The sequence below is a fragment of the Erithacus rubecula genome (genome assembly GCF_903797595.1).
Source record: "Erithacus rubecula genome assembly, chromosome: 3".
Taxonomy (NCBI): Eukaryota; Metazoa; Chordata; class Aves; order Passeriformes; family Muscicapidae; genus Erithacus; species Erithacus rubecula.
The window spans coordinates 67,132,178-67,158,563 of NC_136689.1; the positions used below are offsets into that span (position 1 = coordinate 67,132,178).

At 40.1% G+C, this 26,386-nt stretch overlaps 1 protein-coding gene across 2 annotated transcripts in view; it reads right to left on the minus strand.

Moving 5' to 3' along the window:
• Positions 1-26,386, minus strand: part of GMDS (GDP-mannose 4,6-dehydratase) — a 397,060-nt gene that overhangs the window by 10,759 nt on the left and 359,915 nt on the right. Inside the window, exon 10 of one of the 2 annotated variants that reach the window (XM_079300997.1) lies at positions 2,805-2,880. The exons of the other annotated variant lie outside the window; for it this stretch is intronic. Within the exon in view, the coding sequence (XP_079157123.1) occupies positions 2,830-2,880 (51 nt within the window). The 3' untranslated portion in view covers positions 2,805-2,829. Of the gene's footprint in view, positions 1-2,804; positions 2,881-26,386 lie in introns of those variants that run through there. 2 annotated transcript variants of the gene reach the window in all.

The window sequence follows — 26,386 nt, forward strand, 5'->3', positions numbered from 1 at the left end:
AAGCTTGTGGTAAGACTTGGAGGAAGAGGACAGAGAGGACGTGGATATTTCTCTCTTCCTGTCTTCCTCCTGCTATGGATTGACTAGTACATAAGAGTTAACATGGAGATGTTCAGTCATTTCTCATTGTTCAAAAAGGAATTGTAAAATACTCCCTCCTTGCAGTATGGGGGATGAAGAAGGGAGCTGCCTCTTCTCTGGACAAAGTCACAATCTGCCTTTTACTGCTGGCTGTTTTTTTAGAAACAGCCTCCCTCTACACAGTCATAAACCTGACCTAATTTATGGGATGCATCACCTTATCCCCTACCCCTCACTGCATTCCAATTTCTCAATAAAACCCCATCTGATTTGAAAATCCTTTTCAAGACAATATATCTGGAGAGAATTTAAGCTGTGAAGAGCTTAAAGGGAGCTCAAGAAGATCTTTTTACCCAAGTGGGAAAAAAATTCCAAGTCACCATATGGAGGGGACTCAGAACATTATACTGTGGGGCTCCTGTCTGCAAAAATGAAGCTATCCTTGCCTGAACACAGTTACAAGACACACAACAGTCCACAAAAGGGTTAAAATAAAACAAGGTAGAATAATTTCTGATGCTGAGTATGTCCCAAATGTATTCTTCTGTGCACTTCATAGAGAAGGAAGTCCAAGCAGTGGTCTTTCACATGACATCATAAAAGCCTAATTTATCACCAGCCACCAAACATCTAGAAAATCATAACATCCTTTCAGGAAAACCATGTGCAAGATAATCAGACTTGCTTTGATGAAAGATTTAGTGCTGGAGTCCAAGTAGGACACTACAAAGAAGAACCCTTTGCAGGTAGTAGCACACAACAATGCATGTCACATTTAATGTTTCAAACTCACACTTTATTCATGAAAAAGCTTATGCATTTCCTGCCCATAAACAAACATTGTTTTACTCTGCATGTGTGTTCAGCCAAATCTGTTAAGATAAAACACTGGCCACTGGTCAAGTCCGGGTAAGGTAGACAGCTGAATATCTCTTTTACAGATGAAACACATACTATTGCTGCAAATAAAGGCACTGTGCTCCCCATTCCCTCATCTCACCGTCCCTTGCAAGTGTGTTATGGATGTGGATTGAGTATTGCCACAGTTTGTCATAGCTTTTGAAAGGATAAAGTCCTCCCAGCACGCTCAGCATCACGGCTATGCTGAATCAGGGGGTGCATTCCCCCTAACAAATTCCAAAACATTCCAAAGACCTTGCCTCTCTATCCAAGGCTCTCACTGTTCTGCCTCATCAGTTTTTGGTGACTGGTGTAACCTGACTGTCTTGATGGAAAAATACTGCTCAGCAAGCAGAATATTGCCGTAAAATCAATTGGTTTCACATTTGCAAATTAAATCAAACAAGTCTGCTGTTTGTGTTGATTAGGCAGACAAAACAGCACAAAGCAATTAATGAATGGCTACAAATACCAGCTACCATGGTGTTCAAGACTTCTTTTTGACTGTAAGTTTGTTGGTGTGTATTTAAAGATGCAAAGGATTCCAATTGCCATGCAGTTCACTGATCCTGCTGCTTAATAATCTGACCCTTAGATTCCTGCTGGTCAATGGCCACAGGTTCTTCTGGTCTGACTGGAAAAATAACCGGATTTTTCACACCATCCTTGGTAGTTTGTTGTTGTATATTCTCTGATCTTCGTTAATAAAAATAACTTCCTATTACATTTCCTGCACAGGAAAGCCTGGGAAAAAAAAAAAATCATAGTTTTTCCTATGACATCTTTCACTTTCAGAGCAGACATTAAATTCACCACACAATCTTCCAATAAATCAATAAAATGAATAGAACAATCTTATTTTCCTTACGAAGGTCAGTATTTTGTTTTCTTCCATCCTTCCCTTACCTTGGTATTTAATTTCTCTCACATTTTTTTTATTGTTTAAATATTTCCCATGTTTTGGGGAAGTTATTTTCCTGTAAAATCCTATTTATCTCTTTTTGTTGTAAGACATATTTCTTTCCTAATTTGATGTGTCTCCCAGTCTTTCTCTTTCATTCAAGCTTGTCCCATTTCTCTTTTGAGCATCAATCTCCTGCTCACAAACATAATCTTCAACCTGGCCTTACTTTCCTATCTCTCCTTCATCCTCAAAACATGTTACCTCACTGCGAGATTTTGTTCTCTTCTCCTCATTTCTACTGTAGTATTCTTTTCACTTGAACATTTTTTTCAATTTCTTTTTTTCTCTATATCATCACAGATTTGTTCATTTTTCTTTTCCAGTGGTACTCTGTCACACATTAGCTTTCTCTTTCCTCAGGATTTTGTGTGGAACATTGCAGGGTTCTGGAGGACAATTCATATTACCAGTAACACAGCAGAGATTTGCTGACAGGGCTGAAACTATGCTGAAATAAGTTTTAAAGAAGCAATAAGATACTCCAAAGCTCACAGTGCCAGTGTAAGTAGGGGTAAAAAGCAGATACATTGACTACTATTACTGTTCACAGTAGCTGCCTATAAAATTCCACAGATTTGGCAGTGCATTAGCCACATACACTGTAAAAGCATGGCTAATATGCTCTGCTTCTTTCCAAAGCATCACCAAATGTATATACCACTTCTTGAAATCTGTCCTCTCAATGACCTCCTTCTCTTAAATACTTTCAACTAAAGAAGAAAGGAATTTTGGATCTGTTACCAAAAACTTCTTCATTACTTCACCCTGCAGCAGTCAAACATGAAAAACTTCATTACAGAAGGAAAGCAGTTAGCATTTTCTACTGGTCTTGCCCTACTTACCAAAGCTGCTCTAGTTCCACAATTAAAAAGCAAGCAAATTGTTCAGGCATACACAGCAGCAGGCATGGGCTCAGAATACTCCAATGTTTTCACCTGTATAATGTTTAAAATGTGAGATGCCTCATCAATCACTTGACTACTTTACAAGGAAAATGTCTCTTGAGACCACTCACATAGGAATCATTTATTGCCAAGTTTCAATGTGAAAGACAGAGCTGTTCCTCAGAAAAGCAAACCTATTTTTCATTCATGTTTTGGCAGGGCAGAGATGCCAGGTAAGGGTCCCATTATGCATTGCACAAACACAGAAATGGCAGCCCCTTCTCCTAAAATTTATCAAAGTCAAATACCATCTCCTGGAATATTCTGTTAGAATTCATCTACAGCTCTCATCTCCTTTTCAGTGTAGGTCACCAGTGAAACCTTTTGGCTTGATTTACTTTCTTTGATTTCTATTCCAGTGTAACAGCAATAAACATGAACACACAAAGCAATGAATTACAGAATTTATGTGTATCTACTGAGAATCTCAGAAGCAGCTGAAGAAAGCTAGATAAACGTCTTGGCAGCTTCATTGCACTTGTAACCTGGGCAAGATTTCAACTAGATGTATTGCCACTTAGACAACACAGAACTGCTTCACAGCAGCACAGCAGTGACAATGAAGGACCACCAGAGAAGACATAGATTTTATGTAATTAAGCAACAGTAATGACATTACAAAGGGAAGAAAGGACTGTCACCCCCATCTTATGAAGCTAGGAGGCAGGATGATTTAGGGACTTGACTTAGGAACAAGATGATAACCCAGTCTATATCCCACCATTTCCCTCTGATGTATAGATTACTTCAGATGAAGAAGCCAAGCATTCACATCACATTGCATCTGACACAATTTGCCCTTTGTAAGTCCTTACCATTGATTTGGAGTGAGCAACCCCCCCACAAGCAAATTTCTCCAAGTATGAGTGGTCATACAGCACCATGATGCAGCAGGTGACTTATTTAACCACATATTTCTCATTTGTCTACAGTTTCACTTCTATTTCTGCCCCTGGGTTTTTGTTCATAGTGTCCTTCACATAAAAATCAAATATTCATCCTAGCAATACTAAAAAATTACCATTGCTTCCTCAACTTTTCCACTTCAGGCTGCTACGATTGACTTGAGAGTAACAGAACTTATAAGTTTATTGGCTTGTCTTTTCTGCTCTAAAGATTTAATTTTCAGATGAAAAACACTCAAATAGACCAACTGTATCTTTTACAACTAAAACAGCATTTTAACTCCATATACTGCAGTAAAGGCCCACAAGCTTACTATTCCATACAGGCAGTGACCTGAGAGAGCTCTCGCTTTTCACAGCATCTTTGGGTATAATATATATTTAAATATTAACAGTCAGGATCATTTTCATAACATGAGAAAAAAAGAAGTTCAGATCTAATCAAGAGACAGTTGTCTCCTGACACTGCCTGCTCTATGCTTGCTTGAGCACGTAGGCAGCAGCTGGCACTTCCACAGCTTGATCATTACTACTGCTCTTCAAATTATGCCTGTCACACAGGTTAGGAAAACATGAGTAATTAAACATAAACAGCATCATAAAATAATAGTAAGAAAAAAATTAATAATCATCCGAATGAGTGTTTGGGGCAACTCCCTACAGCACCTTGGATTTCTGCCCCTTCTTCTCAGACAGTTTTCCTCTGTGTACTTTTTAATTATTTCCTTCGTGAGTCCTTTAAGGCAAAGAGGTTTGTACAGGCGGGAAAAAAAACACGTAGTAGAACCGATGAGAACAGTGATATGCAAAAAAGAGAAATGCCAATTAAGTATTCCTCAACTACTGCAGGCTGACTCTGAATTGCTTATGGCAAGGACTTATGTCTCACTATGAAACTGATAGTTTGAGATGTATGGATTTCAAAGGATTTTAAATGCAAAATTTCAGGAGCTGCTTGTTCCTTATTTGAGCCATGCACTGCAGCTGGTCACTTGGTGCAGTATCTATCTGCTGGCCCATCAGCTCCTTATAGCAAGTTCAGCATTTAAACTATATGGGAGTCAATGCAGAAATTCTGCAGTCATGCAGCCTTGGCAGTACACATAGATGTATACTGCCTGTTGCTCAAATAGTCAACAACCAAACTAATTCCTAGCTCAGTTCGCTTAGAAAACCAGCATAAAACAACAAAACAATAAAGACTGAGACTTTGCACCATGTTATTAACAGCCCTAAGCAGGCTGTTGTAGCCTATTTTAGTGCACATAGTTACTGGAACTGAGCATGCAATTCTGGTAATTGCATACAAAAATGACCAGCTACATGAGTAACGGGACATTTGTCATCTGCAATTCTTTCTGTGTAGGAACTCTGTGAAATATGTGATCCTTCATGATAGCAGACATGCAAATGCTATGTAAGAGCAGTACTCTTTTCAGCTGTTTTACATCCAGAATAGTTATTCACATATTTAACTAGAAGGTTCAACCAACTTGATTTGCTCCCACTTGGTCTGTGCTTTGCATGGGTATGAATTAGGCAAAGTACAATGTAGGGAAGACTCGTGCCTGTCTACATAAGAAGAAAAATAAGTGCAGCAACATACATAATGTTGAACACATTAAAATCCACATATTAAAAGAACATTTAGAGATGATTGTTGTTCTCATTTTTGCTCATCTGTCTGCCACAAGCTATATGTTTTCATACAAATTTCAGCACCTCTCTGAAATAAAGTTCTTCTTCCTACAAACCCTAAGTACTTCAACTTTTATATTCAAGGCTGAAATTGCTTAACTGACCTCATCAGAGGTGCTAACTAGTGTACTAAAAGTATGCTAGCAATTCCAGACACCTGCTCACACTATCTAACAGAATATTTTTTGGGAGAATTGCTATTTCTGGGGAGGAGGGACTTGCACATTCCCATGCAATCTCCCACTGATATCATCAGGAGCCTGACCAAGAAGTAGCTGAGTGGGCTGAATACAGCCCAGGTTTGTAATGTTCATCACCACTGTTGGTAGCATCCCACCAAGCTACACACATAAATTTGGCAGTAGGAAGAAATGAACTGTCCCCATGTGCCATTTTTCTTGCCCTTTATATGTCTGCTTGATTTAGTCCTTTTTCCACTAAGATGACTAAACTCAAAAGCAGATTCTCCCCTTGGCTTCAGTGCTTCCTTTAAGCTTTCTTTCTCATAGCATAGAATATCCAACTTGGTTCATCCTTGGGTCAAGTGTTGCTGATATTCCCAGTGTCTCAACTGTGGTTATTTTAATATTCCATTTGATGTTTTTCCACTGCTTTTCTTCTATTTCACCATTACCTTTCTTCCCATCTCCTTAAAGGCTCCATCCACTGTCCTCCTACTTCTCAGTGCAATCCCCATCTTATGCTTTCCTAAGGCTTTTCTACCTTTGACACAAATGAATATACTTCAATCTTTGGTCACATCGCTGAATAGGGTGTTCAGTTAAGTTGGCTCCCTTCACTAATCAGCTTTTCAGCAGATTTTCTTGCCAGGACTGGGGAAAATTACACTCAGATTCATTAACTAAGTTATAATAAACTTCATGTACCATTTAGCAATGTACCATATGTGGCAATTAAAAAAAAAAAAAAAAAAAAGTAGATGAAACCAGAGGAGACCCTCTGGCTCATTTATGGACTCAAAGTATTTCTGGGAAGGTCACAAATCTCCAAGATATCTCCCCAAATTAGATTTTGCACTTGGATTTCTAATTTAGCTGAAAGATGTGTAAGAACACATGCAGCCAGACAGCTCCTTGGCTATACATCTAAGGAAGCTCAAAGCATAAGTTATTACTTCCAAAGTCAATTGTAACTTATGCTCACTAAATTGGCTCCAGACCCACCCTTTTCAGACAGTAGTATAGGAATAATTTATTCTTCTGGTGAAAAGCACCCATTTTAGCTAAACCACACCCCCATCTGAGAGCCTCACCAGCAGAAGTGCCAAAGGCACAGGGATCCAGAGGTGCAAAGGGCTATTGGAGGCTGGAGGAACAGGGGTGAATAAAGCCCAGTATGTGTTAGTGTCTGTCAGCACGCTGAAACATATAACCTCTCCCTAACACAGGGGGTCCACAACACAGATCCCAGAGGAAAATTTGTTCCTGTGGTTCAATCATCACATTAGATGAAGAGGTTTCCTCACTTTTAACATCCACTTGATTTATACCAGAAGTCCTATGGATAGTGGTGAAATCATTGCAACTTTCTGCATGTTTTGATCTACATCCTCAATGTGTATCTTGTTTTCTCCCAGGGAGAATGTGCTGTACATAAATGTGGTACAAGAGGTTCGAGAGCTCTGATTTTAGACATCTACCCCAAGGGCCAAGTTAATTGCCTTACCAGTGCAGAGGTAAACAACCCTACATAAACTAGGAGCTTTTCTCTCACCTGTTACACTGGAACCTGAGTTGAACGAGGTATGTGAGTTCAGCCCCTTGCTGTGGCAGCAGTGACTTGAAGCCATCTGCGCCACAAGAGATTTAACATTCCCATGAGACATTGCTTCACTAGCTTTTACAGGAACACTGACCTACACACAAGGCTTTTCTTCCCCCAGGTGAGCTCCTGCAGCAGCAGCTACCCAACAGGAACCTCCTCATGGGAGATCTTTAATAGCAGGAGCTGCTGAACGAGAGAGAACTGCAGAAACACACTTGTTGCCAAACTGTGCATTTAGTTGGAAGGAGGAGAAACAGATGGGGAAATCACTCTTCAGACAGTGTTTACTAGCACAATCAGCACCTGAGGCAGCACTTATTCAGGTGCTGAAATTACAGAGGTAAGTTTTACGATGAGAAATCTATTCCTCATATGACAGCTATATTTCTCATCATGGATCATAAAAAGTAGATGATCCATCAGATAACTACTTGATTGCAATGTGCATCACAGTAAAACCATCAACCTTCTGTTTTGTTTTACGGCCCTGGTTACATGTGGAATGCTTTCAAGAAGGATGCTTTGGGTACAAACTGACTCAGGAAACTTACTGGTTTGCTGTTTACATGGTAGTAGATAGCAAGAGTAAGGAGGAATGGCAGCAGGAATACCTCCAATTTTGCTACCTGGACCATGAAGAGGATTCTTAGTTGTCTAACACTTTTCCTTTTCAGTTTAACAAGCTATTCCTATCAGTTGTCAATTTCCTCTTACATTATAGATCTTTCCCACAACTACTAATTCAATAATATTAATGATAGTAACAAAGCCAGTATTTGTAGAAGACACCTGGTTCGATATTTCTATAATAACAACAGTAATTTCTTATCTTTACACAGTATTTGTTGTCAGATAATTTCTAATTCTTGTCCCCCTAGAGGCAGAAAAAAGATGAAATTACTATTCTGAGGTTGCAGAGCCAGCCACAAATAAAATTCCTGTTATCTAAGAGTATGTAGTAGAAATGTGAGCAGCGTTGTAAGCAAATATCCCACAGAGATGTTACCAAAACTAATTTTTGCAAAAACTTAAAGATTTGCTCTTGGAGATTGTTGTGATCTCAGCAGAGCGTAAAAATTGGACGAAAAGTTGTCCTTGCTGATGTGCAGTCTGTCTCTTTGCTTGGCAAGGTTACAACCCCATTAAACAAAACAAAACAAACTAACCCTCTGGTCTTGCACAACTCTGCCAGGAGGGTTTGCAAGTTTTCTGGACAATTGAGGTTGCTCTGAAATTGTGGGGTTGATCCATCACATGTTGAAATCAACAACACTGAACCATAGCTCAATATTCAAATCAGCCCTCCATGCAGGAACAGCATGTCTGTAACAAGCCAGGACATTGAGTCACTTCATTCTTGACCTTAACCAAATGGGTTAAAGCAATATATATTTCATACTGCCCTGCAAAAGCTCATCTGTGCTTGGTATTAGCAAATAATTTCATTCATTCCTAGTACCAGACTTCAGTATTTTTTTTTTCCTGACTGCATGATAACATTCAGATGTTTTAAAAATATCCTTCTTCCCTACATGTGCCCACCCAAGCAGCAACAGCAGGCCTTCAGCTAAAACCTGACAATGAAATCTGGTTTTGGAGAAAGACCAAACATGGAAAACTTCAGCATAAACAACAATTGTTTTGGAAAATTGTGATGCACCAGCCTCGGGTAGGGGAGTTGAAAAGGAACATGTTGCTGTCAGCTCAACAGACCTTATCAAGCTCCTACCTTCTTAATGGACCATGAGTCCCTTAAGCCTCTTACTGTACAGTCCAGACCTGTTCCACTGCAATTATGTTGGTCTGAGCACCCTTTCACCTGAAATCTCAGCCTGCCTTCAAGTGGTTGCAGACATCTCCTTATCCTGCATCTATAAGTTTGGTTCTTTGGACTTGACTTTGCTATCTTACCCTACAGATACTGGGGAACAGCAATGGATGAAGAGAAGCAAAGATTAAGTGATGGAGGAAAGTGCTCTGCTCTACATCCATAAGGACAAAATGGTCAGGAATAGAGACTACATTTAGAAAATAGATGAGCTGTCTCTCTGTTGAGAAGTAGGTGTCCTCTCTGAAGGCCCTAGAGATGCTTATGTGTCATTAAGATGATGAAAGGAGCTTTAACACCTGCTTGTTTGCTTGTGCAAACAATGCCCTTCAAGACCCAGATCATGCTGCATGTAATAAAGTACTAATGGGATGGAAACAAATGCACTGGCGGGGATGAAGTGGGGCCTGAATTACAGAATGGAAAGGAGACAGCGAGCAATACATCTTTTACCACTCTTTTGTTTTTTTTTTAATCATAATTACCAAATTTAAGCCCCAGGGTGTAATTAGAAACTGGGAGTTTAAAATAAGCAATGAATATCTTGCCTGTATCCACAGAAAGTAAGCCAGATGCATACAAGTGTTGCTACTGTTTCTACAATATTCAAGTTATCTAAGAGGACTGTTATTTCATTCTGCAGAGGAGACACTGCTATTTCAAGTTAAAAAGTATTTCTATTTAAAAACTCATATTTAATTGTAAAAATATAAGACCTTTGAAAAACAGGCCTGTATCTACAAAATCAAGAAATACACTGGAAGCACATGGTTTTAGATGCTTCTGTTACCACAAGCACCAGCTATCAGAAAAAAAAAAAGGACAAAAATGAGCCACCATTCTTTTTCTTCCATATGGTTATTAATTTATTTTATTCCAGTTTTTCTCTACAGTATGTAGGCACACATGGGAAGACAAAGGCTTCTGTTTTATAAGAAGAAATTCCTTTTGCCAGATAATCAAACTGGAATTTTATGCTTTTTCTACAATGCTTTTAAGGAGCTAGCTTTCATTTATCTGCTTATATTTTCAATTGTTGATACAACAGAAGCTTGGATATACTCTGATGAAGCCCAAGGAAAGGGAAATAAATTTGCATATTTTTGTTTTTTAAGTCAGGGTGTTATCTAATACTGCTTGCAGCTGGGGAGGGTCCATGCTGCACCTTTTAGTACAACATTCAAAATATCTCTTTCATTATAGATAATTTCATAAAAATACATGCATTTCAGTTTTGCAAGATTCTGCATCAGGACTTACTAGTACACTTTCTCCTTGAAGGCTCTGTCCCCACCCCTGCCACAAGATCTCTCTGCCAAACCAGCCCAATGTTCTCATATTTTAATTGAGCCTAACTGGATCCATCTGCCACATGACTCGGGGGTTACTCTGAACCTTAAATTCCATTCTTATGCCAGATCACTGAGATTTGAGTACTCTTTAAAGAGAATGCTGTTTTCTCTTTAAATTCTATATGAGGGAAGTTTAAATTTTAGCACAGATGTTTGCACAGCAGTGAGGAGCCGAACGAGACACTTGACACATCTCTGTCAAACATTCTAGTCAAAGGTAATGAATATATGGCTGCTGCTATTCTGCCTCATAGCCTGCTTGCTCTTATTCATGATGCTCACAGGTCACATTTTTACAACTTGCTACACTCTTCTTGAGGCCTGGACCTGAAAGTGTGGTTTGGCAGTCACAGAGACCATTTCTGTCCTTGAGCATCATGATGGGCAATGCTTACAAACACCTGCAAATGGAGACAAGAAACTCTTCTGCCAAGTAAGTGTCTAAAATGGACACTAATGTAAGCAGGCATTTCTACTTTCACTGCTGGCAGCCAAAGAGAAGGCAACTTTTAATAAGTAAGACCTGTGAGTGACTGAGTATGTGTGTGGGGAACAATGCTCACACAAATTGGAGCATCTGATTACTTTTTCATTGGCAATTGAGGAATCACAGTATCATTTTGACATAACTTGGCTACAGACAGTTTTAACTGAGTAATAAACACATATCATATTTCTACAAATGCTATTATAATATTGCATAGAAGTAACTCCTGCTGATTTAACAGTGCTTGGAAAAAATAATACAGCATTTTTCCCCATGGAATAAAATTCTTCAAGATCCTGGCAATTAGCTGAATGAAGCAACAGAAGCAACAAAAATACTAGAAGTGCTAAATAACTAATGGGAACCAAACTCGAGCAGCTTTCCCTGTGCCAAAACCATAGAAACCTGATTTTGATTTTTGGCAGTTCTGCATTTAACAGAGCTCCTAGTGGCTTATATTGGTCTAAAAATAAGGATATCTTTCCATGAATTCAGTCTTGCCACTCTTCCTAAAATGCAGTTCGAAGCAACAGTTAATCAAAACAAATTGTATGTTAACTGAACAAATTACTAGAAGTGTGAAAGGTACTTGGTATGTCCTGCTAAATGCTTCGGTCTGAACAAATCTTGGGTTAAGAATCTTGAAGTCACTGTCAAGTGCTGAGCTATTCCACTAGAGATCTGTCTTCTGTGTTCTCCAAAAGGCTGAAGGGCAATAACAAAGCATGACACACCTCTCCAAATATTTAAGCAACAAAGGACAATGGTATGAGACAATACTGCAAGATAGTGTTGCATGCAGGGAGGGTTGCTGGCCTTGAAGTCACCTCTTGAAAGTGTGGTAACACCCTAGGGTGTCTCCTGTCATTGCATCATTTAAATATGAACTGGAAAAAAGAAACCTTAGACCTTTAAAGAAACCTATTTTAAGAGAGGAATTATTAGCAGATGGAAGATGGTGGGGCAGGACTTTGATTTCTGCAGGTTTAATTCCCACCAGAGTTTCATGTATGTTCAAAATGGTGCCATCTCCTGAAGGAAAGGCAATGTATCAGGTCATTGCTCACTTTACAGACATTTCATCTTCCCATGAGCATGTCCCATTTCAGGGCCATCTGCTGACAGCTCCCTGAAGCAAAGTGGACTTGGGTCACTGTTCTCCTGCATTGCTTAGTCCTGTGGGTATCCATGGCTCTGATCCACCATGAAGTTTGCACAAGAGCTAGTGTAAACTCTAAGGTGAATATACACAAGTATGTCAATGTCGTCATCTCACTGAGCAAATATTTTCAGGCATCACTCTATCTCAAAAGTTTTCCATGTTTGATTTCAAATGACCCTTTTCTACAACAGTGTTTATATTTGGCAACCTGCTGAATGAAAGGCACGGGTTTCTATGAAGCTATGCTGGGCAGGAATTTTATTTGCTTTAAAACATAATGTGCTAGAAGAGATGAGACATGGGATGCCAGCTGGCTGTATTTTATCTTGGGTTGTTTCAGATAAATAGGGCCTGTTTTCTAGTAGGTTGAAGAACATCCATGGACCACTGCTTCATGGGATGTAAAAAGGAAATACTTCCCTTTCAGTTGCAGCCATCTTACTGTGTGGAAATCCAAACACTCAGAATGGCACTGTAATCAGGAACACAAGATGCATGAGTATGAACTATGTCAAATTTGAAAGAGATGTGCAGTGGATCCCCTTGAATAAGAGGGTCATATTTCACCTGCTAGAAACTGAGGATTGTGTTTCCCATTCTTCTGCAAAGACAACACTGACCACGCCTTATGTTTGCTGAAATCATTACTGACAACACTCACTCTGCAAGTGGAATATTGCATGTGAGCAGGGAGATAAACTTCTCATGGGCATCCACTGCTGCACACTTTGAGAAACACAGAGCACGAAGGCCCCAGCACAGTGAATATCTCTGTTATTGGATACCAGTCATGGACAGGGAATAATGTTTCACCAAACAGCATAAGTACACCTAATAAAAGCAAATGCAGGGGTGTCTACTTGAGTGTGATTTTTAAATCAGGCTTTCAAGAATGTGATGAGCTAGACTTGTTTTGCTGACATCAGTGGACTTCCAAGAGGTGCAGATTGGTGTTTCTGTCCAAAGACAATGCCTTCAGGACTTGTGGATTTTGCTGTGTCACCTTCAAGCAACCATGTAGGTCTGACACAGTGCTCCACAGAACCAGAGCTGAACACTATGAGTTTTTCAGGTCAGGATGCTGGCTTAATTTCAATAATACAACATACAAAGCTTGATGCATTTTCAGGTATTTCAGACATATTGTACACTGATTTTACACAGATGTCAGAGATTTTGTACACTGATATGCAAATTCAGTTAGCAGTGAATGGATGCACTAACTTCCTTCCTTAAAACTGAAACAAAATTATACAGAAAGTCACTTCATGGTACAAATTGCCTTTCTGAAGTCCTAAACATGTTTAAATTGATGTAATTTTTGTTAGCCCTAAAAAAACCCCAACCCACAAACCAGTAGATCTTCCTTTCAGCAGACTACATGTTCATTTACATGAGTGAAAGAAGAAATACACCCTGTATCAGCATCAGCTCAGGATACAGTCATGCACAGAGATATAATCAAAGCAATAAAATGATACAAGCATGTTTTAACACATTTCTGTTTCACTTTTCATGTTTACTTAACATCAGCTCCACATGTAATGAAAAGGAATTGCCTGGCTTCAGTCTTGGTTAGCTAATGAAGTATGCTAAAGTGATACAAAGTTGTTGGAATGTGTGAAATACAGATATATTATAGAGTATCAATAAGCCAAAAAAACACAGCATGAAGACAGGAAGAGATAACTGGGCAACATTTATACAGCTGAAATGTTTCTTTTTATCTGCAATATACAGAGAGTTGATAGAAAATAATTTCCCATAATAATTATTTTATGATTCTTCTATTGTACTTTGCAAATAATTAATAAATAAAAGCTTGCAACATGCAGGTGTCTGTGGACTCTTGTCTATTAGCAATTAACAGATGGAGGCAGAGGCATTTCAATTTACAGGGAAAGTTCTTGGAGAAAATGGACCTGAATTGTTTAATCATCTTTGGCATGAGAAAAAAAGATTGTCATGAATTCTAACATTTATTTGCAAACATGCAGGCAGTCCTGTATGGTTATTATGTATATGACGTCATCATGCTTTTAAATTGTAAAAAATATGAATGACTTAGCATATAAAAGAATCCCTAGATGTCATTAGGAAGCTGTGACAGTCATTCCCCCTTTAATTTTCCACAGAAACCACCAACAGCCCAAGTGGTTCTGGAGCAGACAGCTAAGAAAACAGAGTGGCAGTGGGAAAGCCCTGCTTTTGAACTCAGGTGAGATGAAAAGATAATTATACTGGCTGCACTGTTGGGGTTTTTTTAGCTGCTTGCTTAGCATACAAGTGGTGCAGCTGGAATGCTGCTGTCACCCAGGTAGGCAGACAGGTACCTTGGCTGCAGAAAATACAAAGCTCCTGGTGTGTCTGCCTGCAGAGAGGTGGCTCCCTGCGAGCTGGGACCTGCACGGTCTGCAGGACACACAGCCTTTGTGCTGGTGCCAAGGGTGGCAATATGGTCCATTTCATGACAATGTGAGACAGCCCTTGGGCTCCTGGCAGGCTGCCCACAGCTCTCTTATGAAGATAATACCGCTGTGATATTCTACAGAGATCAATTAAAATGCTGAGCCACTTCAATCTTCAAGCATGTGGGATCCCCTAGCTCAGTATTCTTAAGTATGGCAAAGATTTATATAGTTATTGTAGCCACATGCATGGATGCACAAAAGAGCTGGTGCTGGAGTTACTGTCAGTAACTTCTAACTGAAAGCTCTAAAAATGAGAAGCTGAATATAAATACACAGAATTGGATTTTAAATGGACTCTGCAACAGGTCAGTGGGACCATTTCCACCGCTGACAAAAGGGAACAGTTCTGCAAATCAATCTTGCTCACTACAGTTTTCTGCTAGTTCTTGTACAATATTGGCAGATTAATAATGTCTTTTTTGCTTTTTCTCCAGGAGAAGCCATAATTTTCTCTAATACCATAGTGGGTTTCTGTGGAAATTAGCATACTACAAAATGAGAATGGCAAATAACTCCATTTCCAAATGTTATGTTCAGCAGCCAGATTTATTAGTGGATTTGGCAGCATTTGCCAACTCCTTTGCACATGAATAACTCTACTCACATTGTTTAAACAAATGAAACTAGGATAAATGAGATTAATTTGCCAATAGCAAATTACATTCTATTTAAAAGCAAGAATTAGCCTCTACCAAATCCACATGCTTTTGTTTATTTCCCATATAATTTATGCACAGAAACATTGTAACAGACTATTTGAGATTATAGGTTTCAGTGCACTTAAGTAGCAGAAAATTGGAGGAGAGTTCTGCAACAGGGGTACCTTTCCAAGAGCCTGGAGACCACAGAAGGAGCTGACACAAGGAAATAAAGCAACCCTGAATCTTTCACAGAGATCATGCCACTCTGAGGAGAGAAGAACTGTGTGTTACAGTCGTCTTAGTCAACGTGCCCAGCTCAGACTGAGGGAACATAAAGCTGGATTAACCCACCCTTGCAGATATTGCTACATATCCAGACATAGATGGGGACACTGGTTGCTCTACCCAGTGGAAGGCAGAGTCTGCTGCAAACACAATATGAAACCTCAACAGATTATATATTTCATTGTTTCCTTTGTCCATCACATATTCAAAGAAGTTCCCCAAACTCCATTTTGTTCTCAATTATTACATTCCTCAATTTGGTATATAAGGCTGATGAAAGTATGGCACTCCAGCTCTCACTGATGAACAGTGAAAATTTTATTACTAATACAACTTTGTGCTTCAGTGCCACAAATACTCTGAAAGATGTTCCTTATACCCTCCCTAAGCTTGGCATATATCTTCCCTTTTAAGAAATCATAATGTCTCTTCATTTCCCCTTGGCTGTTTCTGCTTCCTGCATTGAACATGTCTTTTCCACTTGCCATATTCCCCTCTAAATCACCTCCATTTATCTACCCCTCTTCCTCACACACCTTTCTTTAGCATACATTCCATTTATCCTACTGTTTTCAGACTTTTGCCTTTTTTTCCCTTCCTCACTTCTCTGACGGGTTTTTTGCTCACATTTGTCCATTGGAACTCCTCTTCCCTCTCTGTTTTCTGTGTGCTAGGTGTTCCCTCTCCCAAGGGCAAAGCCTTCAAGGTGGAATCTAATGCCAGTGGTGGCAGAGGGAGCACGAAGGATGCCTGTGGTAATTGAATCAAATCACCACAGATGCCTTCTCTCCTTGGTCCTTCACATGGGAAGAGGAGCATGAAATAAGAAAAGAACCAAAAGGTCTCCTTACTTGGAGGTGGCACCATGGGTTATGCCACACTTCCAGCAGATAGATCTGTTCACTGTGTGACCAACTGCAAGACAATTCCATCACAGCTCTGAACAGGGAGAAGGGGAACCAGGAACACAACAACTGCCTCCAGTGATTAATCCTTCCACACCTTTCAGGGCTGGCAAGACTTGGGGACAAATGCTGACTTCTCTTGATAAAGCCCACTAACTTGGAGGTGGGCTGAAAACATCTATCTCTTAAAAGAAAAACAAACCTTTCATAAAGGTTATCACTCGTCACTGGGAAAATTACATGTTGGCATTTTAAAGACTTTTTCTTAAAAAGTAATAAAAGCAATTAGCAGAAAAGTGATGTCATTTCTGACATTGCCTGTATGGAAGCCCCCAATAGGAAGTACTGTAAACCATTTCCCAATCTGCTTTTACACAGGCCTAGGACTTAAAAAGAAAATTTAAGTGTTTAATGCTTAAACCAAATGTTTAATTTTCAACATCCCCATAGAGTCACACTGCGATGTGGAGGTTGCAGTTAAAAGCCCAGATTCCTTCATCTTCCTGACATTGAATCTACACTATAACAAAAACATTTTGAAATTAATGTAGAAATAGTTCTAACTGGAGCATTAACATATTTACTTCAGTCATGTTCATCAGGATCATTTATATCTTACATATGTGATGTGTAAGTATTCACTCTGCCTATACATATACAGTTGGGTCTTATATATTATGTATAAAAACAGTCCCTTACAAAGTATGATTCATTGGTTTAGCAGTTGGTATTTTAGCTTTTCCAGTCTGTTCAAAAGCAGTTTATACATTTAGAAGTATGGTGTATATAATCATTACCACTTTAAGTAGGGCCTCATCCCATCTATATGAGAAGACACGTAACACGTGCTAAGCTGAGCACTGAAACCTACTGAGACAACTCAAAGCTGTGGAAGAATTGTGAGTCATGCTTTGGCTAACTGTTTTCTGTGCCATTAGAAAGTGGTTTAGTACCTGATTTACAATTACCCACAGTGAAATATACATATCAGGGCAAAAGAGTGCAAAATGCTGCCCTTTATCATGTACAAGAGCTGACCTTACAACAGGGTGTGCCTTGGCCCAGGAGCAGGACTCATGATTTCTCATTATTACAGAGCAGATCCCATGGTATGTCCTGCCATGATCTGTGGCAAGCTGAATGGTCTCCCTGGATTTTGGTTCCTCAAAAGGAGTGGCAAATCTTACCAACCTAAGCTGTATGTTGAATTTTCTTACCTAAAGGTAAGATAAACACAGAGATATGCTGACTGCCAAGAATGGTCCTATATTCCTTTGACATGAACGACAGGCATCCCCACCTGAGATCAGCAAACCCAATGTAAACACATCCTAAGGAACATCCTTATGGAAACAGTTCACGTGCATGTGCAGAGAAAATGGAAAAAATGCACGGCCCCATCTAGAGTAAAGCTTGTGCCATATGTGATTACAAAGACTTGCAGGCTGAAACAAGGCTGGGTATATTCAACATTTGGGTCCCACATTGGCTCCTATGGATCTTCTTACTGTTGTCAGTCACAGACAGCCCACCCACACGTGCTCCTTGAGACAAAGGAGAGTATGCTCCTTTTTTGGGTGATAGATGTAACTGAGAACCTGCTTCCCTGTTTTGTTTGCAACCCAAGGAAATTTAATGGGACCTTTGCTGCAAACAGTTAGGTCAGATAATGACTAACCTTGCAGGCTTTGAGGTCTGTGTTGCCTCAGTGTAAGCACTACAGTATAAGCAAACTTGGGAAGAGAGACAATGTTGATCTTCTGTACCAAGTGGGTTCCTCTGACCACAAAAAATGCCACGTGTTGGCTCAGATTTATTCAATTCAACTTGATGGTAGGATGGAGGATGGAGGGAGCATGCTTGATGATTCTCAGCAATAACACATCCCATTTAGCACCATCAGAAGGCTGAATACGTTGAATATGAATTAAATACTCTGACATTTTACTTGAAAAAATGGAAGACTTTTTGCTAAGTGTGTGCAAGTTGTGGTTTTTTTCCTAAATCTCATAACATGCAGTGATTTTCACAAGAAAAGAAAGAAGTATGTCAGTGACATACAAATCACAGCATGATCCCCTTTCAAGTCCCTGCCTCAAAGCAGAATGTTACCAATGTCAATTGGCAACAAACCATTTAAATTTAATTTTCTATAATGATGGCTGGAAATGATTTTGACTGAAATTTTCCAAATTCTTCAGCTAGGGACAGACATTTAGCAGAATTCCAGCCAGAGTGGAGCAAAATGTAAAAACTTTTTCACAGAAGAAATTTAATTTATATGATAGGAAATTTTACATATAGTACAGATAAGGGAAAGAGGGCAATACTTAGTTGTTGACAACCCTATTTGGCCAGCAAACCCAGACAAACTCTGCAAGAAAAAGCCCCTCTTAGGGTCTGAATTAGCATCAGCACACCAGACTTGCCTTTGATTAAAATCCCCCAGGATGTCTTTGGTATCTACATTCTCCTAATGAGTATATATTTTGGGGTCTGCCTGGCAGTAATCTTGAATATTTGAATTGCCACACAGCAACTGGGAGAGTGCAGGGCAGGAAATCTGTGATTGAGCATTATGCCTCCTCACGCCGGGGCAGCCCAATCCGTTATTCTGTCTCGCGCGTTTCCTCAGCGCTGTCCTGGGTCACTCAGCACTCGCTCAAACTAACGCCTGGCCAGCAATCAGCCACACGCAGATGCACTTGGGAACCACCAGGTTTTCTCCTGGACTTGACATCCCCCCCTCCAGAGCCTTTTCTTTTCCATGGACCACGCTCCTTCCTCCAAGGAAGACATCTCCGTCCAGGTTATGTTGGAGAAAGGCTCTTCATCAAGTGAACTGATAAGGGGGCAGATCAAAGCCTGGCAGTTGTACCTTATCTGTTGGGGATCATGATTCAGGAATGGAGCTGCCCTTGGGTTTGCTCCTCCCCGCCATTAAATTGCGTTCAATCACCACGGAGAATGCAGCCCATGCGCTCGCAGCCAGATGTTATCATTACAGCCTTTTCTTATAAACTGATGCTGAAACCCGAGTGGTTGATGAGACCAGCTAAGCAGTTGTACCTTTGACCTGATTGCATTAAACTTGCCCTATCAATTTAAGCTTAGTATAAACACCATTTCCCAGAGTCCCTCATGACTTCAGTAGTGAGAAGAAGCTGACTAAGCCTAAACATTTTTTAACAGCAATCTTGTCTTACAACACCAAGGGGATTTGCCATGTATCTGGGGCTTTATAAAACCATATGAACATGCTGAAAGAATTAAAGTCCTTTAAAAAAGCAAAATTGATGGTGACAGTCCTTTTAGAAATTCGGTTTGTAGAATGTCAGCACAAGAGGAGTTGGAAGCAGGACTAAAATAGTTTTTTAAAATACAATAGATTTGTGTTTGTTTCACACCATTGTTTCTGAATACTGAAAGGTAGAGTTAAAAACCAAAACAAATGAATAAAAAACCCCTCAAACAGAATCCACCCCCTATAAAAAAGAATTCCTCCCCAGCACTACACAAACCAAAGCCCTTCCAGATATATCACCTATCTGAGATATACCATAAAATATGAGCATCTTTACTCTGGTATATCAGCTTTATTTTTAATAAAATTTGGTCTATCTCACATTGAGGATAATTCAGATAATCCTATCAAAAGTTTCTATGTAGCAGCACATGAGCTATAGCATATGGTACAGCACATGGCCAACAAAGCCTGGCTAGGCTGAATAAAGGGGGACATGCTTATAACTGTAAGGATAAGAATGAAAGTCACATCATGCCTGACTCAGCTGTACTGCCTTCTGTGGAGTGCTAAATCAGTGGTTTGGTAATACAAATGTTGGTAAAACAACAGGAGATAAACCAGCAAAACATGGATTTCACCTCACTAGGTTGCAAGTATTCTGGCCCTGATACAGAAAAACTTACTTGAAGTTGAACAGATTCCTGCTAATTTTAGCAAAAGTAGAGTAGTCCAAGCTCTGCAAGACTAAACCACTGATTCAAAATTGGAAGAAATTGAAGACATATACAGGAGTGACATGACTAATTTTAAAGCAGATGTTTTGTGCTGTCTGTTGATTATACTAGTGTAACAAACCAGGCAGTGGAACTGCCTTTGCTAGAAGAGCGAAGAAGAGGAAGGAGGAGAAGAAGAAGAAGAAGAAGAAAAAGAAGAAAAAGAAGAAGAAGAAGAAGGAGAAAAAGAAGAAAAACAAGAAGGAAAAAAAAGCAGCACATCAAGCAAAATATGATGGTTCCATGCTTATGGAGAACATGCTTCAGAGCACTGAAACATAAAGCACAAAAAGGCAACAAAAAATTATTAACTTGTTTTACTGTTTTGAAATCTAATAAAACAAGAATATGCACGTAAAAAAATTCAGATAACAAAAATTCCCTCCAAAACTAACATAAAAACCCAATCCAATGTTACATAAGTAATTATGGAGAAGCTGATTCAAGAACTAATTTACCTGAGTCCTTACTTTGGTTACTCTTAGAAGCAGCAGCATCTGACTTTTGTTAGACAAATGCCACTGCAGGAAGGAAATGCAGGCGAAGAAAAAAAAATAACCTGGTGACAATTTTACATAATACAGATGCAGAATGCAATCTAGAACATAACATAGAGTTATTTTGTCTTCTAATTAAAGCAGGGTCGTTTTTGGCAACTAAGTACACATTTTTGCAAATAAAGTACACATTTAAATGACAAAAGTTAAACTCAACATTAAAAGGAGACTTGCACAAATCATTTGCCTTGCAGAAAGAATCTCTATTTCTCTCCTTTTGGGATCAGATGAGATAGTACAAGCCTAGTGATCCCAACTATGAATTCAGAGAGGAAAAAAATAAAGAAAGGTGTCAGCTATTTACTCCAAACTTCCTAAACTAATGTTGATTTACTTAGCCATGCCCTGCCATTACAAAAGGTACTTCTGTCTCATATCTTATAGCACAATGTGGAAGCATCCAAGCAGCTTTTACCCTACATCTGCTTGCAAGAGTGCTCTAGCTGTGGCATGACAGGGAACAACACAGGCTAGTTTGGTTAATCATGGGGTCAATGGATGCTGGGTAAAAATCTGACTGGATAGCAGAGCCCAGTGGAGTTAAATCCATCTGGCAGCTGGCCACAAGTGGTGTTCCCCAGGGGACAATGCTTTGGGCCAGTCCTGTTTTTATTGATGATGAGGGGATGGAGTGCACCCCCAGGCAGTTTGCAGGTGGCACCAACTTGGGTGGGGGTGTTTATCTACTGGAGGGTGGGAAGACTGCAGAAGGAGACTGGATTGATGGGCCAAGGCCAATTGTATGAGGTTCAATAAGTGCTGAGTCCTGCCCTTGGATCACAACAACCCAGTGCAGTGTGACAGGCTGAGGGAAGAGTGTCTGGAAAGCTGATCAGGGGGAAATGACCTGGGAGTGCTGTTTGACAGCCACTGAACATGAGCAGTGTGTGCTCTCTCTCCCAGGTACCATCCTGTGCCAGATTCCAGGTACCTGAGTCAGATATAGTGTGGCCAGCAGGAGCAGGGCAGCGATTTTCCTCCTGCACAAATGAAATGTCCCCCTGCATCTCCCTCTGCTGAGGCTGCACCTTGAATCCTGTGTCCAGCTCTGGGCCCCTCACCACAAGGACATGGAGGGGCTGGAGCGAGTCCAGAGAAGGGCAATGGAGCTGGGGAAGGGTCTGGAGCACAAGTCTGATGAGGAGTATACCTGAGGAAGCTGGGGCTGTTTAGCCTGGAAAAAAGGAGGCTCAGGGAAGATCTTACTGTTCTCTACAATTACCTGAAAAGATGGTGCAGCAAAGCAGAGCTTGGTCTCCTCTCCCTGGCAACATGTGACAGGGTGAGAGAAAACGGCCTCAAGTTGCACCAATGGGAGGTTTAGATCAGACACCAGGAAAAATGCCATCACTCAAGGGGTAATCAGGTAATGGAACAAGCTACCCTTGTAGTAGTAGTGGAGCTACTATACCTAAAAGTGTTTAAAAATGAGCAGACAGGGAATTTTGGCATATGGTTTAGTGGTCACCACGGCAGTTATAGTTTAATGCCTGGACTCAGTGATCTTAGAGGTAATTTCCAACCTAAACTATTCTATCATTCTATGATTTCTCCTTCTAGTAACAGCTAAGCTGGAGAAGATGATGTACAGCAGAGGAATAATAACATGTATAAAAGGGTGGCAACAGGTCAGAAAAGGGAAAATCTTTGGCTGGCATGAAGTTGTTGGTTGCATTTGTCACTATCAGCCTTATAAATCATTACAGGTACTTTCTATTAAGTCAAAAATATTTCAAACAAGGTGAAGAAGGTTGGTGATGACTTAAATTTGAGAAATATCAGTACAGGGGAGCTTGGGTCAGAAAGAAAAAACTGACTCAGCTTGAAGTCTGCCATCAGTGAAGAGTTGAGAGTCAAGAGGAAAAAGCTTGAGATAATTCACTTAGAGACTGAAAACAAGAAGCTCACTGTATTCTGAAACAACTGGTGTAAAGAAGAACCTGGAGGTATGAGTTCATCACAGGTGACTGTGAATCAGAAGTGTTATGCAACCATGAAGACAAACACAACCTTAGTATGTGTAGGAAGAGCTATTTCCAGCAAAGGTAGAGGAGTATTACTGCTAGAATATGAGACACTAACTGATGTGACTTTTGTTTCAAATCCTTTTTAGTACTCAAAAACCACTCTTGGTAGAGTTGTTAAAAGAAAACAAACTGGATTTGGGGCAGATAAAGAGAAAAGCTGTAAGGATGGTCAAGGGATGTGGAAGCATAACAACAGAAAGAAAAAATTTGTTTCTTTAATCAACCATACTAAAACTTGAGAGGTGAAGAAACTGTGCTACACCACCACTTGGGAGAAGATGCTACAGCACCAATGAAGGAAAAAACAATTTAAGTGAGGGACAGTGGTGTAAGAGCAGAGAGATGTTAAGTTTGCTAAAAATGCCAATACAATGGGATGTTAGAAGAAAATTCCCACTTATAACATCAGGCAGGTTCTGGACTGCTGTACTGTGGGATTAGCTGGGGCTAAACATCCTCATGACTTTTAATGTGCAGTTAATGAAAAGGGTTTTGTGATGTGATACCTGCTACAGAGACAAAGGGCAAGTATCTCCCAGCTTGCTGTTAACAGCGTGGCTATAACACGAGCATCAGCATCTGGTAATGCTCTCACTCTTCTTAACGATTTAATATCTTAAATTTATATCATACTTTTCAACCCAAAGGATCCCAAAGCACTTAAAAACTGCAATTGATGTGCAGTCTGTGAAGAGAGGGCTTAATTCACTGCAGAAACAGAGCTGCAGCACAGGTGAGAGGCAGCAGCTGTTTAAAGCGTGGTTATACTCAAACTATAAAAAAGTGTTTACATTTTATAATAGGAAGACCAAAGTGGTCTTTTGGGGGAGAAAGTATTTTTACTGGAAAAATGTAAGTGCTCTGTATTTCCTATTTGCTTCTCTAGGCAGGAGTTCTGCTGCTGATGTCATGGAGGGACCAAGTTGCAGCAATCCTAGTGGAAAGAAGGTAAAAACATTTCCCCTGTTCATGCTTCTACTACCCATGAAAATAAATTTGCTATGTGTAATGTTGCAAAGTCATCACTACATTCTTATTTTAAAGGGTTTCCTGCCTTCCTCAGGGGATATTATCTTGTGAGATTCATTAGGGCTTGTTCAAACGAATCCCTCTTAATCAAGGTGCATACTGAAATATGCTTGTGCAGGATCCATCAATAGGTAGACAAGTTCAGGCTACCTTTCCTGCAATGAGTGAAAGCCCAAAAAATCAGAATGGACCTTTGCAGACTACATACAAACGTGACCAGCTGTCAACCCAAGCTTTCAAAAACCATGACATTGGTTTATGAGCAGAATGATGCTATGTTCCTTCTACCTTGACTCTGGGATTGTTTTGATTTGCCTGTTTTAATAAAAACTGAGATTTTTCTTTTTCCTCCCACTGAAGGAACGACATAGAATCACACTATGTAAAATACAGCCATGACTTTTCAGAACTGTCCTGTGGCTATCTTTCACCACAAGTGACTGGAAAGAAATGTGTGAGCTTACAAGGCACCAGTGTAGGAGGCAAAACTTCACATCATCAGGTTCTGTTTGGCTTCTGAAAACAATCAGGAGAGTACACTGGTCATCCCATTATCACATATAAGTGAAAACAGATGTATTAAAGTCAGTTTTTTGTGAAAAGAAATCCCAGTGCAATTGTGATTCTCTACAGTTATAAAGCAGGAGTAACATAGAAACTGAAGAGAGATGAATAATGTTACTGGTAACACCTGACCAACAGGTAAATTGCTACTTATCACAGGCTCAAGGTCTGTTGACATAAAAGCTGCAAAATGAGCTCTCTGGAAGGATTTTCAGTAAAAATTCAGCATACTTAAATGTTCAGAGCAATCTGAAATCCAGGTAAGGAGAAATCAATGTTGTGTCAAGATTGGAAATAACTTTTTAAAATAGGCCAAATTAAGAAATTCCCCTTTAATTGTAAGGAAAGCGCTGAATTAGTCATAGAGGTGTCTCTTTCATGGCTTTTTTATTTTTTTCCCTCCCTTTCTTCTACATTCCATAGTTACAAAAGGAGAAGTCATCTACAGGTCACACCACTGCCTCTGGTGCTACTTAAACATTTTCTAAAAATGCATCTTCACACCAGCAACACACACAACCACACAGGCTGGATTTACATGAGCAGTGCTATCTGAGTCCCAGCTGCCACCCCAGGCTCCCATCCCCTTCCTCCTCCTGGATCCTGCATTCCCAAGGCTGGGCTCAGCTGCCTGGCTGTCATGGAATTGCTGTGGGTTTTGAGGAAATTTCAGACAAGTTCACTCCTTCCCAGGAGACTCTGCTCCCAGTGAACACATGCTCCTGACATGGCTTTAGGCCACTGAACTATGCAACCAGGGCTTCTTTCCAAGCAGGAATAGATGACAGCAGACCAATAAGAATGGTCCCAGCACAGTGTCACCAAGCAGATTATCAAGAAAATATCTCACAGGAAAGATGCTTGCTTGTTTTGGGCTGTTGGTGGGCTCAGCTATCTCCCATTACTGAGCTGCCAGGGTCTTATTGAGCCTGTAATGAAGACTTCCCAGTGGTGTTCCAGCAGCCCTGGACCATATGTGTCCACCTGCACTTCCTTTTTCTCTTCATCTCAGGACAGAGCTGAAAAGCTGTATCCTGCAACTTAGTGTGTTGGAGAAGTTCTTCTTGCCCCCAGCCCCTTTTTGTATGAGCCTGGATGGAATGGAGGAAGAATGGGACCTGGAGGCTCCACCCCTGGCCCCTCAGTCTCTCCCCATCATGTCTCAGCTGCTTCCAAAAGAAAACTGTGGACAGTTTAGAAAGCTCTAATCCCAATATTTTATAGCTGGGACTCAAAACAAATGGATTGTTTCACCTTTGCCATGTGGATGTGTTCTGCCATTCTGGTGAACGTTCACCCCAGCCTGGTCAACTCATGTGCCTTTCAAAAAACAAAAAAGCGGCAGTTTGCACATCTGCACACATCTGCTAAGGATGGATAGCTTAAATTTCTGGGCTGTCCAACATCCATGAAACATCTCTCTTGCTCTGAGTATTGGCTAGACAAAGCAAGCAGGTAATCCTTGAAAAAATAAGATCTTGTAATGCTTGCATTACCAAGCTTCACAATGTTTGACTTTGTACCTTAATAAGGTTCCTTTAACTCACGTGTGGTTACTATTTTTTAAATGTTCTTTTAATGTATTTTCTAGTGTATTTTTGTTTCTCTGTGTACACAGGCAGACAGACAGGCAATTTCTGTTTTGTAAAGCAGAAGATTCCTGCATGCTCTGCTTGCTTTAAAAAGAGTCTATTTTCAAGAATGAACTGGCAGACAACTCTGTTTGTTGGTTCATAATATTGCAAAGGGAAGATAGGAAATCAGTGATTTTGCCTAAGGGA